Source organism: Pseudorasbora parva, chromosome 13 (genome assembly GCF_024679245.1).
Source record: "Pseudorasbora parva isolate DD20220531a chromosome 13, ASM2467924v1, whole genome shotgun sequence".
Taxonomy (NCBI): Eukaryota; Metazoa; Chordata; class Actinopteri; order Cypriniformes; family Gobionidae; genus Pseudorasbora; species Pseudorasbora parva.
In genome coordinates this window covers 43,979,160-43,997,009 of record NC_090184.1, presented here as the reverse complement: position 1 = coordinate 43,997,009, position 17,850 = coordinate 43,979,160, and the positions used below count along the sequence as shown (strand labels likewise).

The window sequence follows — 17,850 nt, the reverse complement described above, 5'->3', positions numbered from 1 at the left end:
CACGGTTCACTTGCATTGTCAGTTTACTGGTTTGCATGTAAACGGCGAAAACTGATTATTTCTAGGGGTGTAAGAAAATATTGATACACGCGAATATCGCGATATTATGTTTGGCAATACTGTATCGATTCTCAAAAACGCTGTATCGATATTTATATATTTATTTATTTACATCCAAGATTAGTGGTTTTGTGTTCGGTTTAAACCATAGACTGTATAACACCCAACCACTAGATGGCAGTGTTATCTCAGAACGTATAACGGACGCGGAGCCGGAGAAGCGCAAGGTAAAAGTGCGCGCATCACTAGTGTTTACATTAGCAGACCCAGCTCTGAAGACGATAGCATTATTCCGCTCCTGCAGTACACAGAGCTGAAGTGTGGACTCATTTTGGCTTCAGCTAAAAAGAAGCCACTAAGGAAATCGACAAGAATAATTTTGTTTGCAAAATAAGTTATAATCTAATACTCGGGAAACACATTGAAACAGAGAGCTCGCTTAACATCCTGACATCACCCGCACTGATGAGAAGCGTTTCGATAGAATGTACTGCAAGTTTTCCTCTCAGTAACAAAATAAACACACACCAAAACTGACAGCGGTGGCAGGAGAATGAAAGATAATAGCGATGTGGATATGATGACCAGCTCTGCAGTTCAGTTCTTGAAATAGCACTTTATACAATAGACTGCTTTATAGAAAACAGCTTAACTGTATTAAATATATAACAAACAGTCATTCAGTCATGAAATGGACTGCACTTTCTGTTGTTAAATAGCCACTGCTATACTGTGAACCTTTAAAACATATACACATAAAGAATCCTGCAGTCACTTTACATTTTACTTTACTCAGATTGCACAAAATAGTGATTAGTGATATAAATTATACTGTATTAATTAAATAAAATACTTTGTCTCGTGTTTTAGGCATATAGTTGTGTTCTTTATTCTTTTAAATTATTTAAAAAAAAGAAATATCGCAATATATTACAATTAGTGTTGTCAAAAATATCGATATTTCGATATATATCGATACTGGAATATCTGAAACGATACGATTCTCAGTTTTTACAGTATCGATATCAGCTGCGCTCTCTCTGACCGTCAGCGAGTTGACACACACCGGCATATTCTCACTCAGCCCGGTTAACCTCTCAGCACGGCGAACGCGCGTTCTGCTGGACTTTTTCCTCATGACAGTGTGTTAGTGTTAGTGTGTGATCGGTCTGAATTTCGCGCGGGATTGCACATAAATTAATTCTACTAATCCCCGCAGATTTCGTGCTCACATCTGAAGCGCACACACACATAGCCTACCGTAATAAAGCCGCCTCTGACATGATACAAGTGCAAACATTTGCTTCCTTTTCCAGCTTATTATTGGTCAAATACACTCAAAGAATTATCAGTGCACATCTGGAAGAGTATTAACGTAAACATAGTCGCAAACAGTTCAGGAAGAGCGAGTAACAGGAGCAGTGTTTAGGATCCATGCGTCCGTTAGTCTTAAAGGGACCGCAGTCATTTGCTATTCAAACTACAAAAAGACACGATCAACTGCTCTTGACTGATCAACTTGTGTAACTTTAATAGTTTCATCTGTACGCTATTGAATTTTTTACAAAGAACATTATCCAATGTTGTTTTAAATGTAATTACTATGCATTTTTTTAATTCAGTTCCTTATCTGAATGTTAGACCTACCTGAAAAAATAAAGCAGTCTGTTTAATTTGTATCTTCTATTCTATTGCATTTATTTGTGCTATTGTTTGTAATCTGTTTATTTGTTCTTATTTTATTACTGTTTACTCGTCTTTTTAAATTCAATATACCATTCGAAATCAAGCTTTCTTGTGCTGTGTGTAAGCTATTGCAACACAATTACCCCAATGTAAAAAATACATTGAGATAGCAAAAATTTTTGAGATAATTTTAATAATAATTGATCAATTGATCAATAATTGTTCAAATCAAAATGATGCCCAACCCTAAGGAACATGCTGGCCACATTAATTTTTAGTAAAAAATAACAATGAATAATAACAAGTTCTGTTGTCATATTAAGCATCTTATCTTATCTTATTTATTTATTTACTTACTGTGGTATCGATTTAGTATCGATATATCGATATTTTAGTCTGATATCGTATCGAAGTCATAATTTTGGTATCGTGACAACACTAATTACAATATATCGTATCGTAACCCATGTATCGTGATACGTATTGTATCGCCAGATTCTTGGCAATACACAACCCTAATTATTTCAATAAGCTGATTTTTTTGAGTTATCAGTTTACTGTGTGCATGTAAACACAGATGCTCCTACATTAGCTAGTTTCAAGAAGCTGTCAAAATTTCCCATATATAGATTTTCATTAACAGTTTTCTATTGTGTTGCACTGTAATATTTTTTTTTGTACTTCATTATTTTTGTATTTTCTTTATATTAATTGTTATTGTTTGTAGTGCTTTGGGAATTAGAAAAGCGCATTATAAATAAAATGTATAATTATTATCTGCACGCTCTGAGATGCAAATAATATATTATATACGTAAATGATTACCGGTATATATGGTGGCTTCTCTTGTTTCTTAGTGATTTTAGTGGCAGTTTATCAGGAAGTGACGATTATGTTCTCTTCGACTCACTGGATGGAAATAGTGCTTTATTCGCAAATGTTTTATGTGATATTGCAATTTTGCGCATAAGTTAAATTCGCAACTTTGGATGGAAACAGTGTTATATTGGTGGTCCTTTAACAAAATCAGTGTGAAAAACATTCCTGGCCTTTACTGTTTTAATTCTCACACTGAAGATTTTGAATCACCTTGGCATCAATGGCTGAACTGAACCATTTAAGCTATTTATAAGAAAACACATAAATCAAGAAATAAAGCAATCTGAAAAATACTAAGATAAATACTAAGTGTTTACACTGCAAAAATGCTTTTCTTTCTTAGTATTTTTGTCTTGTTTCTAGTCAAAATATCTAAAAATGCTTACATTATGAAACAAGTAAAAATAATTGTCTTGGTTTGGGAAAAAATAACTCAAAATTAAGAGTTTTTGCTTAAAATAAGATAAATAATCTGCCAATGGTGTAAGAAAAATAATCTTGTTTTCTGTCTGAATTAAGATTATTTTTCTTACCCCATTAGAAGATTATTTAGCTTATTTTAAGCAAAAACTCTCTTCATTTTGAGTAATTTTTCCCCAAAACAACACAATTACTTATGCTTGTCTAGTAAATTCTTCTTGTTTTAAGAATTTTTAGATGTTTGGACTAGAAACAAGACAAAAATACTAAGTAAGAGAAGCGTTTATTGCAGTATAGCAATATTGCGCATCCCCATACACACCCAAACACACATATAAATCTGCTTAAGGGTTCAGAGAGCTGTTTTTCTGTTAGAAAATATTTTGCATATTTGGTTTCCTCAGCTATATATATATAAAGTCTGCTGCTGAAACACACACACATATGGCAGTAATCATGAGTTAAGGGAGTGTGTGTGTCGGAATGAATCATATCAAGCTGTTCAAAACCACCCGAATCCCTCCAGTCCAACATTACTCATTATAAAAACACCCGTCGATGCCGATGACCGATCACAAAGACAACACCACACCTGCCAGCAACATCCGGCTTGGACCGCCAATCTGAAGAACAGTCAGCTTTATTTGAGCTTCTTTTCAAAACAAACTTCTTTTTGTGAAATATTTTGCTTGTAAAGAGTTTGTGCCTCTTTCCTTTCAATAAAATGACACTGGCTTTGTTGTGTTATTATCTGATGCCATAACATTCAGACATAAGTGTGCATGAAGTGTTTTTGGGTCCGTCGGACGCCATGCTCTGCTCTCAGATGATTTAAAGGGTTAGTTCACCCAAAAATTAAATTTATGTCATTAACTCCTCTCCCTAATGTTGTTCCACAGCCGTAAGACCTTCGTTCATCTTCACACACAGTTTAAGATATTTTATATTTAGTCTGAGAGCGTATGCAAGTGTATGCACACTATACTGTCCATGTCCAGAAAGGGAATAAAAACATCATCACAGTAGTCCATATGAGACATCAGTGGGTTAATTAGAGTCTCTTGAAGCGTCCAAAATACATTTGGGTCCAAAAATAACAAAAACTTCGTTGAAAAAAAATAAAGATTCATGTAAAGATTCAAACGGTTATGAATCAGCGTATTGATTCATGATTCGGATCGCCAATGTCAGGTGATTTCAGCAGTTTGACACACGATCCGAATCATGAATCAATTCGCTGATTCATAACCGTTTGAATCTTTATTTGAGGATTGAAAACAAACACAGAAGAGAAGATAATGCTGAATAAAGTCGTAGTTTTTGTTATTTTTGGACTAAAATGTATTATGGACGCTTCAAGAGACTCTAATTAACCCACTGATGTCTCATATGGACTACTGTGATGATGTTTTTATTCCCTTTCTGGACATGGACAGTATAGTGTTCATACACTTGCATACGCTCTCAGACTAAATATAAAATATCTTAAACTGTGTGTGAAGATGAACGGAGGTCTTACGGCTGTGGAACGACATTAGGGTGAGTCATTAATGACATAAATTTCATGTCTGGGTGAACTTACCCTTTTAGTGACTCAGTTTTACAGCGTAAACACAGACGATTGAGCAACTGAGCCCAGCAAACCTGGAAGACCTCCCTCGAGTTGAAACAGAGAGATAAAAGCCGCTCTTTCCATTGCTTCGCCTTATTTAGAGCCGAATGCTGGGGTGTTTTACAGCTCCTGCCATGGGCTGATGGGACGTGCTGTTTATATACACACACAAGGTGCATTTGAAGCCGTTTGTGAGTTTTGTTGCCGCGGCTGAAGCAGATGAGAGACAGACGGATAATGATGGCCCACCGGTTCACCAACACACATACTTCACTCATCACGTCACACCACTTACTCAGAGAAACCAGCTGTTTCTCTACCAATACTCCATCAAACAGTCTTTTCTCTCTCAAAGCCAAATTTAAGAGCATGTTTAAAAAAAAAATATGACGCTATTTACATTTTTTTGTTGAATATTCAAATAGCAACTCAGTCTAGTATGTAGAAATTATACTTCAGTCATCATTTATTCACCCTTATGTCATTTAAAACATGTTTTAGTCCTGTAAAATGCACAATGAGATGTTTATAGCAAAATATCTAAGCGGTTTATAAAATATTTGATCATGTGATACAATTTTCATTTGATGCTTTGTGTGAGAACTGACCCACTGGAAATCATAACCCATGGGAGAATGTTCTGGAAGGGCAAACACGTAGAAAAACATTTTCTGTAAATAATTATTTAAAAACCGCTTTATATTTCACAATGTCAGAAATGTTTTCACTTTGAATGAAGTAACTTTTCTGAGCACACTGGCTGATATTTTTCTCGTTTTGAGCAAAAACTCACTTCATTTTTGATGCATTAAGTAAATGTATCTTGATTTTTTTTTCTACAGCTGGGTTTTCTAAAACTTTCGAAAAGCTAATAATTAATTAAATCATAAAAATGTAAAACAAATATTTGTAAATAAAAACCTAACACACAAAAAGAAATAAATGGCACGTCACGTGACGATCAACAGACACGCGAATGTCGTTAAATTATTAAAATGTTAATTTTAAAATCTCAGGGGGTATTTTAAGTACATATTTGATGTTAAAATGGGCTCTTAGTTTGTAAAAAAGAAAAAAAATGTTTTAAAGTTATAATTCACGCACGGCAGTTACAGCGGCGTGACGTCACCCGAAGCCGCAACAGGTTAACGGCTCAGGTTTAACGGGCCGTTTAACGGACTCACCTGAGATGTGGCACACGGTTTGGTAATCGTCGCAGCAGTCGCCGCTCCTCCTGCAGTAAGTGTCGCAGTAACACACGGTCCTCCTCGCGCTCCTCTCCACGCACTCGTTATTCCGTCCCGGACAGCATCTCGGTGTCGGTCTGTCCGCGCATCCCGCCTCACACACTCCGGACACGCACATTACAAGCACAAACACCGCGCAAACACGACCTCCCGTAGTAGTCATCATCACGACGCCTCATAAAACGCACTCCGGGTTCGCTCGAATACAAAACAGGCCGCTTTAAAGAACTTTCTGGCGGAGCTGCGCACTTTCAGAGGCAGCGGATGAGTGTGGCGAGTCCAGTCAGCATCGCTGAAGTTCATCTGTACTGTAGGTGCGTCTCACACACAGCGCCGCCTGCAGGACGCGCACGCAATGACACCCTGTCCTTTGGATAGACGTGAAAATACACTACACTCTAAAAAATGCTGAGCAATAGGGTTGTTTTAACCCAACAGTTGAGTTGTTTTAAACCCACAATTGGGTTGTTTTAACCCAGGTTAAATGTTGCTTAATACAACCCAATTGCTGGGTTAATGCCGCCCTTATGTGCTATCGGAAATTGGATAATTCCCATTTATGAAGTCGCGATTACCAGTTCATCCCATTCGAATTTTTAAATGGGAGGGCGTTCATGTGCAATTTTTACCTCGGAAACTCGTATTTACCATAATTCCGAGAGCACGTGAATGCAGCATAAGACAACCCAGTTGCTGGGTTAGTCCATTTTCAACCCAACTTGGGTTGTTTTTGGTCCAGCATTTTTTAGAGTGTATCCACACTTTTTTTCAGAGTGTATCAATTTTTATTTATTTATTGCAATATATAAATAACAAGACAGGGAACAACCATCAATGTAAGACACTTCCATTGGGACACAAACAGAGTTTAAATTTGCAAAGAAACCAGAAAAAAATATTAATAAACAAATAAAATAAAAATAAAAAAGAGTCACAAGGAGCAAGAGTCGAGACTTAAAAGTTGTCGAAATAAATATTTAATATATATATATATATATATATATATATATATATATATATATATATATATATATTGACAACGAGAAACATAATGTTCCAGATTTTCGATTATGTTTCTTAAAGCATTTGAAACTATTTTAGCAAACTCACATAGAAAATTATTAAATGAGTGCTTACTCATAACTCGTAATTTTTTTCCATTTACAAGTGTGTATGGGATATATACCCATCGATAAAACAAAATTACTATCCACACTTGAATGGCTAAAATTCAAGAATGCTCTGGAATATAAACCTAAATTTGGTCTTGTTTTAAAGAAGACACTCAAAGCACTTCAAAAAATGAACGTATCAAAAATTTGGGTAAGTTTAAATTTACAGTAAAAGTACTGTACTAAATATTTTTTTATTTTATTTTGAAAATATATTTTACACAATACTGTTTACTCTAAAATCAAAGCCATGTGTCTAACCAAGTTGTGTTCCAACTTTGAAGTTATCACAAAAAATGAAAGTTCCCGTGAGATTTTATTTTGGCGCTGTACAGAAAATAAACACTGGTGTCATCCACATTTCATTGAATTTAGTTTTAATGCCTTCTCCGGTAACAAATTAATACATTTCTGTCACTTTCTATCACAAAACAGTCACCAAATAGGGAACGTTGAGACTATATGGAACCGACGATGTGTGTTTTGTCAAGATTAGAAAGTGTTTTGATTTATAAAGCCGTTAAAATACATTATGGCATATGAAATCTGAGTCCGCCCACTGGGGGGAAGAGGCCGCTGGAAGAATTTAGAGTACCGTTTCCATGGTAACGCAGCGTCCAAATTCATAGTGGTTTTCACAGGATGAATTTTGAATTCGTAAGCTTTCGACTGATACCTAATTTACACTATATTGCCAAAAGTTTTGGGACACATGCAAATGAGCTTTAATGCCATCCCATTCTTAATCCATAGGGTTTAATATGGAGTCGGTCCACCATTCGCAGCTCTAACAGCTTCAGCTCTTCTGGGAAGGCTTTCCTCAAGGTTTAGGAGTGTGTTTATGGGGATTTTTGCCCATTCTTCTAGAAGCTCATTTGTGAGGTCAGGCACTGATGTTGGACGAGAAGGCCTGGCTCTCAGTCTCCGCTCTAATTCATCCCAAAGCTGTTCTATCGGGTTGAGCTCAGGACTCTGTGCAGGCCAGTCAAGTTCCTCCACACCAAACTCCTCATCCATGTCTTTATGGACCGACGCTTTGTGCACTGGAGCGCAGTCATGTTGGGGCAGGAAGGGGCCGTCCACAAACTATTCCCACAAAGGTGGGAGCATGAAATTGTCCAAAATGTCTTGTTATGCTGAAGCATTAAGAGTTCCTTTCACTGGAACTAAGGGGCCAAGCCCAACCCCTGAAAAACAACCCCACCCCATAATCCCCCCTCCACCAAACTTTACACTTGGCACAATGCAGTCAGGCAAGTCCCGTTCTCCAAACCCAGACTCGTCCATGGGATTGTCAGACTGAAGTGTGATTGGTCACTCAGAGAACACGTCTCACTGCTCTAGAGTCCAGTGGCGGCGGCTTTACTCCACTTCATCCCACGCTTTGCATTGCTCTTGGTGATGTAAGGCTTGGATGAGCTGCTCGACCATGGAAACCCATTCCATGAAGCTCTCTACACTGTTCTTGAGCTCATCTGAAGGCTCCAGAAGTTTGAAGGTCTGGAGCTATTGACTGTATAAAGTTATAGAGACCTCATTGCACTGTTACCCTCAGCATGCGCTGACCCCACTCTGTGATTTTACATGACCTATCACTTTGTGGCTGAGTTGCTGTTGTTCCCAATCACTTCCAGTTTGTTATAATCCCACTAACAGCTGAGCATGGAATATTTAGTAGTGAGGAAATGTCAGGAATGGACTTATTGCAGAGGTGTCAGCCTATCACGGCACCACGCTTGAGTTCACTGAGCTCCTGAGAGCGACCCATTCTTTCACTAATGTGTGTAGAAGCGTCTGCAGGCCTACTGCTTGATTTTACACACCTGTGGCCATGAAGAGATTGAACACCTGAACTCAGTGATTTGGAGGGGCGTCCCAATACTTTTGGGCAATATAGTGTATGATGATTATTAAAATGTGTGATATGAACAAAAAAAGGTGTTTAAAAAAAAACGGTGACAATTAAGGGGTTAAACCCATATGGGGACCTAGAATACATTTGCAAAAAAAAAAAAAAAAAAAAAAAGTCAAACGTTGTATTAGAAACATAAATTCACTTCTGGCTGTTTTTTTCACCCATACATCCTAAATATCTACCTTTGCATGGCATTTTTCCCCAAGCCCTGATTGATTTGCGACTGCGTGTTTTGGACGTCTCTCTCATCTAACACTCGTCACTAAAGTCTCCATGAGCTGAGCTGAGCTGAGTGTCAGATGTTTCAAACACTTCTAAACTGATCTGAGATCAGCACTCGGAGCTGTGATTACACAACATCTGTTTGTTTCCTCATGGCTGATGGACGTGATAATTATATGATTGTGGTGGGATTATGAAAGACCCCCCACAGAGAGCGAGAACGAGCTGATACCAGTAGATAATTCATGCAACGGAGTCAGACTGTCTGACAAAGATGGAAAAACATCACAAAAATCTGATAGAAAACACTTCATAGAAAACAGATGGAACAGTGCATGTGTTGCGAAAGCATTTGCTGCTTATCTGCACATATGAGTTCAACATTTATGAAGTAACAAATAATATTAGAACAACAGAGGAAGATAAAAAAGTACAAAAAAATCCCTTTAGAACTCAATTGAGCAAAAGTGATTTTCTTACACACTATAAATATGTAAAGATACATTTACCCGAGATGCAAAATTACATCAAATATTAATGTTCTTGTGAGAATTCAAAAAATATCAGCCAATGGTGTCAGAAAAAATAAACTTGTTTTTTATTTCAATTAAGATGATTTGTCTGTCCCCATTGGCTGATGTTTTTCTCGTTTTAAGCATAAACTCACTTCATTTTTATACATTTTTCAGAAAACAAGACTCATTTTGCATCTGAAATGTATCTTGATATACAGTACCGATCAAAAATGTGGGAATGTTATTTTTTTTTAAATGTTTTTGAACGTCTCTTTGTTTATTTGATCAAAAATACAGTAAAATAGTGAAATATTATTATAATTTAAAATAACTTATCTATGTGAATATATAGTAAAGTGTAATTTATATTCTGTGATCAAAGCTGAATTTATCATCATTACTCCAGTCTTCAGTGTCACATGATCCTTCACTAATCACTCTCAGATGAGGATCTGATGATCAATTATTATTGGTGCTCAATTATTAATAATGGTTCTGATTTTTATCAATGTTGAAAAACATTTTTTCATCCTTAATATTTTTGTGGAAACTGATACAAATGTATTTTCCAGGATTCTGTGATGAACAGAATTGCGTTTATATTTATTATATATAATAAATATAAAATAGGATGCATTAAAATGATCAAAAATGACAGTTAAGACATTTTTATAATGTTAGAAAAGATTCTGGTTTTTAAAAAAAGCTCAATTCTGTTCATCAAAGAATTTCACTGTATTTTTGATTAAATAAACACAGCCTTAGTGAGCAGAGGAGCCCATTAAAACATGTTAGGTACTGTAAGAATCTGTAGATAACCTGGAAAACAAGACGGAAACACAGATTGCAGTGTAGAAGCTCAGAGGTCAGAGGTCACTCACTGTCTGTCTCTCTCTCAGGCATGAATGCGATTACTCGCGCACCAGAGCTCGTGTGTGTGTGTGTGTTCGCTCATTTTCAGGACGGCACCGTAAAACATCTGCTGGTGGGAGTTTTCCTGTGACGACTGCGTTCAACAACAGACGGACACGAGGACAACCGGTGAGTCTCTCACACACACACACACACACACACACACACACACGACGTGTTATCTGTCCTTCATATTTTACTGAGATCTTGAAACTGAACAAGACTAGATTTGATTAAAAAAAGTGGGAGAAAGAAAGGGATTCCTTTCCAAACAAAGAGCTATTGTAGCAGGACATAAAGAGACGAGGAATCTCTCAACAATGTGTGTGTGTGTGTGTGTGTGTGTGTGTGTGTGTGTGTGTGTGTGTGTGTGTGTGTGTGTGTGTGTGTGTGTGTGACAGAGACACTGGGAAGAAAGAGCTCAAACAATCTTTCATTCTGCCACAGAGAATCTGCCCCATACTCAACTATTGTTATTTGCGTCTCATTTCGAAGGCCGCGTCCTCCAGAGGTCACATCTGTCAGACACACACACACACACACACACATTATGGATGGATGGGGGAGATCTGATTCATAAGCTTTTAATTGATTTGGCTGAATATATCAGGTGCAGTCCGGCCTACATGATCATCGCTCTCACTGATGCTGGAAACACAGGGAAACCTGTCAGATGGTGTTATTATTAGTATCTTATATAATTAATATAATGTGGTTTTTATAATAACTATAATTAACTATAATTACAAATATAAACATTATATAGTGCATATATTTAGCAAAGTGCTCCTTGAGCGTGAGAACAGTGACAGATTGTCTTAAAATAACACTCTCACACACATTCACTTACACCCTCTCACATACGTTCACACTCATACACACTCACACATACTCTCACATACATACACACACTCATACACACTCACACATACTCTCACATACATACACACACTCTCACATACATACACACACTCATACACACTCACACATACTCTCACATACATACACACACTCATACACACTCACACATACTCTCACATACATACACACGCTCATACACACTCACACATACTCACTCTCACATACGTTCACACTCATACACACTCACACATACTCTCACATACATACACACGCTCATACACACTCACACATACTCTCACATACATACACACGCTCATACACACTCACACATACTCTCACATACATACACACGCTCATACACACTCACATATACTCTCACATACATACACACACTCTCACATACATACACACACTCACACATACTCTCACATACATACACACGCTCATACACACTCACACATACTCTCACATACATACACACGCTCATACACACTCACATATACTCTCACATACATACACACACTCTCACATACATACACATGCTCATACACACTCACACATACTCTCACATACATACACACGCTCATACACACTCACACTCATTCACATACGTTCACATGCTCATACACACTCACACATACTCTCACATACATACACACACTCTCACATACATACACATGCTCATACACACTCACACATACTCTCACATACATACACACGCTCATACACACTCACACATACTCTCACATACATACACACGCTCATACACACTCACACATACTCTCACATACATACACACGCTCATACACACTCACACATACTCTCACATACATACACACACTCATACACACTCACACATACTCTCACATACATACACACGCTCATACACACTCACACATACTCTCACATACATACACACGCTCATACACACTCACACATACTCTCACATACATACACACGCTCATACACACTCACACATACTCTCACATACATACACACGCTCATACACACTCACATATACTCTCACATACATACACACGCTTATAAACACTCACACATACTCTCACATACATACACACGCTCATACACACTCACACATACTCTCACATACATACACACGCTCATACACACTCACACATACATACTCTCACATACATACACACGCTCATACACACTCACACATACTCTCACATACATACACACGCTCATACACACTCACACATACTCTCACATACATACACACGCTCATACACACTCACACATACTCTCACATACATACACACGCTCATACACACTCACACATACTCTCACATACATACACACGCTCATACACACTCACACATACTCTCACATACATACACACGCTCATACACACTCACTCACTCACATACGTTCACACGCTCATACACACTCACACATACTCTCACATACATACACACGCTCATAAACACTCACACATACTCTCACTCTCACATACACACACGCTCATACACACTCACATATACTCTCACATACATACACACGCTCATACACACTCACACATACTCTCACTCTCACATACATACACACGCTCATACACACTCACATATACTCTCACATACATACACACGCTCATACACACTCACATATACTCTCACATACATACACACGCTCATACACTCACACATACTCTCACTCACTCACAAACATACACACGCTCATACACACTCACACACTCTCACTCACTCACATACATACACACTCATATATACACTCACTCTCACATATGTTCACACACTGATACACACACACATACATATACTCACACATATGCTTACACACTCACGTCTCACACACACACATACATACATACACACATACATACACACACATACTTTCACACTCACTCCCTCCCTCTCACACATTACACTCATTAACTCACACACACACACACACACACACACATACGCAGCGCACACACATTTATTCACATACGCTCACACATACATACACACACATGCTCATACACACACTAACTCACACACATATACTCTAACACATACACACACACACATTCCCTCCCTCTCACACACACACATACATACACACAAATACATACACACACTCTCACATACATACACACACTCTCACATACATACACACACTCTCACATACATACACACGCTCATACACACTCACATATACTCTCACATACATACACACACTCTCACATACATACACACGCTCATACACACTCACATATACTCTCACATACATACACACACTCTCACATACATACACACACTCACACATACTCTCACTCACTCACATACGTTCACATGCTCATACACACTCACACATACTCTCACTCACTCACATACATTCACACGCTCATACACACTCACACATACTCTCACTCACTCACATACGTTGACACGCTCATACACACTCACACATACTCTCACATACATACACACGCTCATACACACTCACTCACTCACTCACATACGTTCACACGCTCATACACACTCACACATACTCTCACATACATACACACGCTCATACACACTCACACATACTCTCACATACATACACACGCTCATACACACTCACACATACTCTCACATACATACACACGCTCATACACACTCACACATACTCTCACATACATACACACGCTCATACACACTCACACATACTCTCACATACATACACACGCTCATACACACTCACACATACTCTCACATACATACACACGCTCATACACACTCACACATACTCTCACATACATACACACGCTCATACACACTCACACATACTCTCACATACATACACACGCTCATACACACTCACATATACTCTCACATACATACACACACTCTCACATACATACACACACTCACACATACTCTCACTCACTCACATACGTTCACATGCTCATACACACTCACACATACTCTCACTCACTCACATACATTCACACGCTCATACACACTCACACATACTCTCACTCACTCACATACGTTGACACGCTCATACACACTCACACATACTCTCACATACATACACACGCTCATACACACTCACTCACTCACTCACATACGTTCACACGCTCATACACACTCACACATACTCTCACATACATACACACGCTTATAAACACTCACACATACTCTCACATACATACACACGCTCATACACACTCACACATACTCTCACATACATACACACGCTCATACACACTCACACATACTCTCACATACATACACACGCTCATACACACTCACACATACTCTCACATACATACACACGCTCATACACACTCACACATACTCTCACATACATACACACGCTCATACACACTCACACATACTCTCACATACATACACACGCTCATACACACTCACACATACTCTCACATACATACACACGCTCATACACACTCACACATACTCTCACATACATACACACGCTCATACACACTCACACATACTCTCACATACTCTCACATACATACACACGCTCATACACACTCACTCACTCACATACGTTCACACGCTCATACACTCACACATACTCTCACATACATACACACGCTCATAAACACTCACACATACTCTCACTCTCACATACACACACGCTCATACACACTCACATATACTCTCACATACATACACACGCTCATACACACTCACACATACTCTCACTCTCACATACATACACACGCTCATACACACTCACATATACTCTCACATACATACACACGCTCATACACACTCACATATACTCTCACATACATACACACGCTCATACACTCACACATACTCTCACTCACTCACAAACATACACACGCTCATACACACTCACACTCACACACATACATACACACTCATATATACACTCACTCTCACATATGTTCACACACTGATACACACACACATACATATACTCACACATATGCTTACACACTCACGTCTCACACACACACATACATACATACACACATACATACACACACATACTTTCACACTCACTCCCTCCCTCTCACACATTACACTCATTAACTCACACACACACACACACACACACACACATACGCAGCGCACACACATTTATTCACATACGCTCACACATACATACACACACATGCTCATACACACACTAACTCACACACATATACTCTAACACATACACACACACACATTCCCTCCCTCTCACACACACACATACATACACACAAATACATACACACACATACTTTCACACTCACTCCCTCCCTCTCACACATTACACTCATTAACTCACACACACACACACACACATACGCAGCGCACACACATTTATTCACATACGCTCACACATACATACACACACATGCTCATACACACACTAACTCACACACATATACTCTAACACATACACACACACACACACACACACTTACTCACACATACATGCATGCACTCTCACTCACTTTTTTATCACACACCAACATACACACACATACACTCTCTCTCACACATACGCTCACCATCACTCACACACACACACACACACACACACACACACACACACACACACACACACACACTCACACACTCATACAATAATGTCACAGCTGATTTAACTGTGAAAATAAAATAATTTTATTAGCACATTAGCATTTATAAGAAGCCTTGGCTCCAGATCTACTAAGAAAAAAGGCAAGAACATACATGGCACAAACAATCCCACAGAATATTGCTAAAGGGCCCAGTAACACACACACACACTAACACACACAGATCAACACTGAAGCGTGTTGCGACAACACTTGATCCGAGATCCAGCCAGGCGGGAGTATGCCCTCTAGCGGTCAGCGGCAGCACTGCACACTCAATTATCATCAATAATTACAATATGTGGCACTATTACACCTCATACAAGACAGAACGGACAGATACCAACACACACACACACACACACACACACACACACACAGATGGAGACTCATGCTGCAAAAACTGAAGGGTTTACACAAAACATCACACATATTTAGATCCGCTCAGTGGACCTGATCTGTAATCAGTCACATTTATAGCGTGTGTGTGTGTGTGTGTGTGTGTGTGTGTGTGTGTGATGACAGCAGCTACTGTACATTCACTGAATCCATATTCATCCAGTTATATCTAATACATCTGATATTGCACATGGACAGATACAGCAGGTCTGAGATCAGCGCACGGATGCTTCAGAAAAATAAAGAGTTTAATGGTTAAAGGCACATGTGCAACAAAACATGGAAATAAATATAAAATACACCCAAATCAATAAAAAAAATGGTTTTACAAATGTAAAAAATATTTAAAAACATTAAGTAGAAATTTCATAAAGCATAAAAAATATTTTTGTTAAAAAAATCATACAGTATTATGGAATGATCTGCAGATAAATTTCTCTCTTAAATTTAAATATATCTATAAATATTCATATCCCCCCAATATGTAAATATTCCCACGTACTCTTCAAGAGTTTCTCTGGTTAACACATTCACACCAGCGCTAAACACTTCTACTGTTACACTTTTCTCCACATCATTTCCCTGGCTCAAATATCACTGCTGTTTCTCATGTCTGTAAACGTAAGTGTGTGTGAGTGTGTATGTCTGTACGTGTATGTGTGAAAGTGTGTGTGAGTGTGAATGAGAGTATGTATGTCTGTGAGTGTGTCTGTGTGTGCGAGTGTGTATATGTGTGTGTAAGTGTGTGAGAGAGTGTGTGTCTGTATCTGAGTGAGTGGGTGTGTGTGTGCATGTGTGAGAGAGAGAGAGAGAGTGTGTGTGTCAGGGTGTCCGCGGGGTTTTAAAAAGTGTTAAAAAGTGATAAATTCAAATTGTCAAATTTAAGGCCATTAAAAGTGTTAAATGTGGCCTCAGAGGTATTATTTTTTTCCAAATTAGGTATTATTTTTTCAGACTATCAGGTATCCTATTCTGATTGAAATTCTGTCTGCGTTCGCGTTAGTACGTTTAAATATGGGCTTAAGCATATCTGGGCACAATCAAACCCTGCGTCCCAATTCGCATACTATCCATCCTAAATAGTATTCGAAAATAGAATTAGTATGTCCCAAATCGTAGTATGTTGAAAAGAGTATTCCAAAGATTCCCGGATGGTTTACTATTTCCGGTCCGAATTCACAGTATGGATCGATGGGCACTCTAACGGCTGATATTGCCCACAACCCATTGCGAGTTGGACGAGGATTCCGCGAGGATTCGATTAGAACTACAAACGCGGATAAAAAGCGTTAAAAAAACTACAAACATGACGGATGTGCGAGTTCGACGGTTAAGTAGAGAAGTTAAGATAAAGGGGTTTGAGTGACCAAC

At 38.4% G+C, this 17,850-nt stretch overlaps 1 protein-coding gene across 1 annotated transcript in view; it reads right to left on the bottom strand.

Annotated features, from left to right (window-relative positions):
- The window catches only part of si:dkey-178e17.3 (somatomedin-B and thrombospondin type-1 domain-containing protein), a 47,330-nt gene extending 41,137 nt beyond the window's left edge, over positions 1 to 6,193 (bottom strand). The window contains exon 1 of the mRNA XM_067414544.1: positions 5,842 to 6,193. Within this exon, the coding sequence (XP_067270645.1) occupies positions 5,842 to 6,070 (229 nt within the window). The 5' untranslated portion in view covers positions 6,071 to 6,193. The remainder of the gene's footprint in view (positions 1 to 5,841) is intronic.
- Positions 6,194 to 17,850: the final 11,657 nt, after the last annotated feature.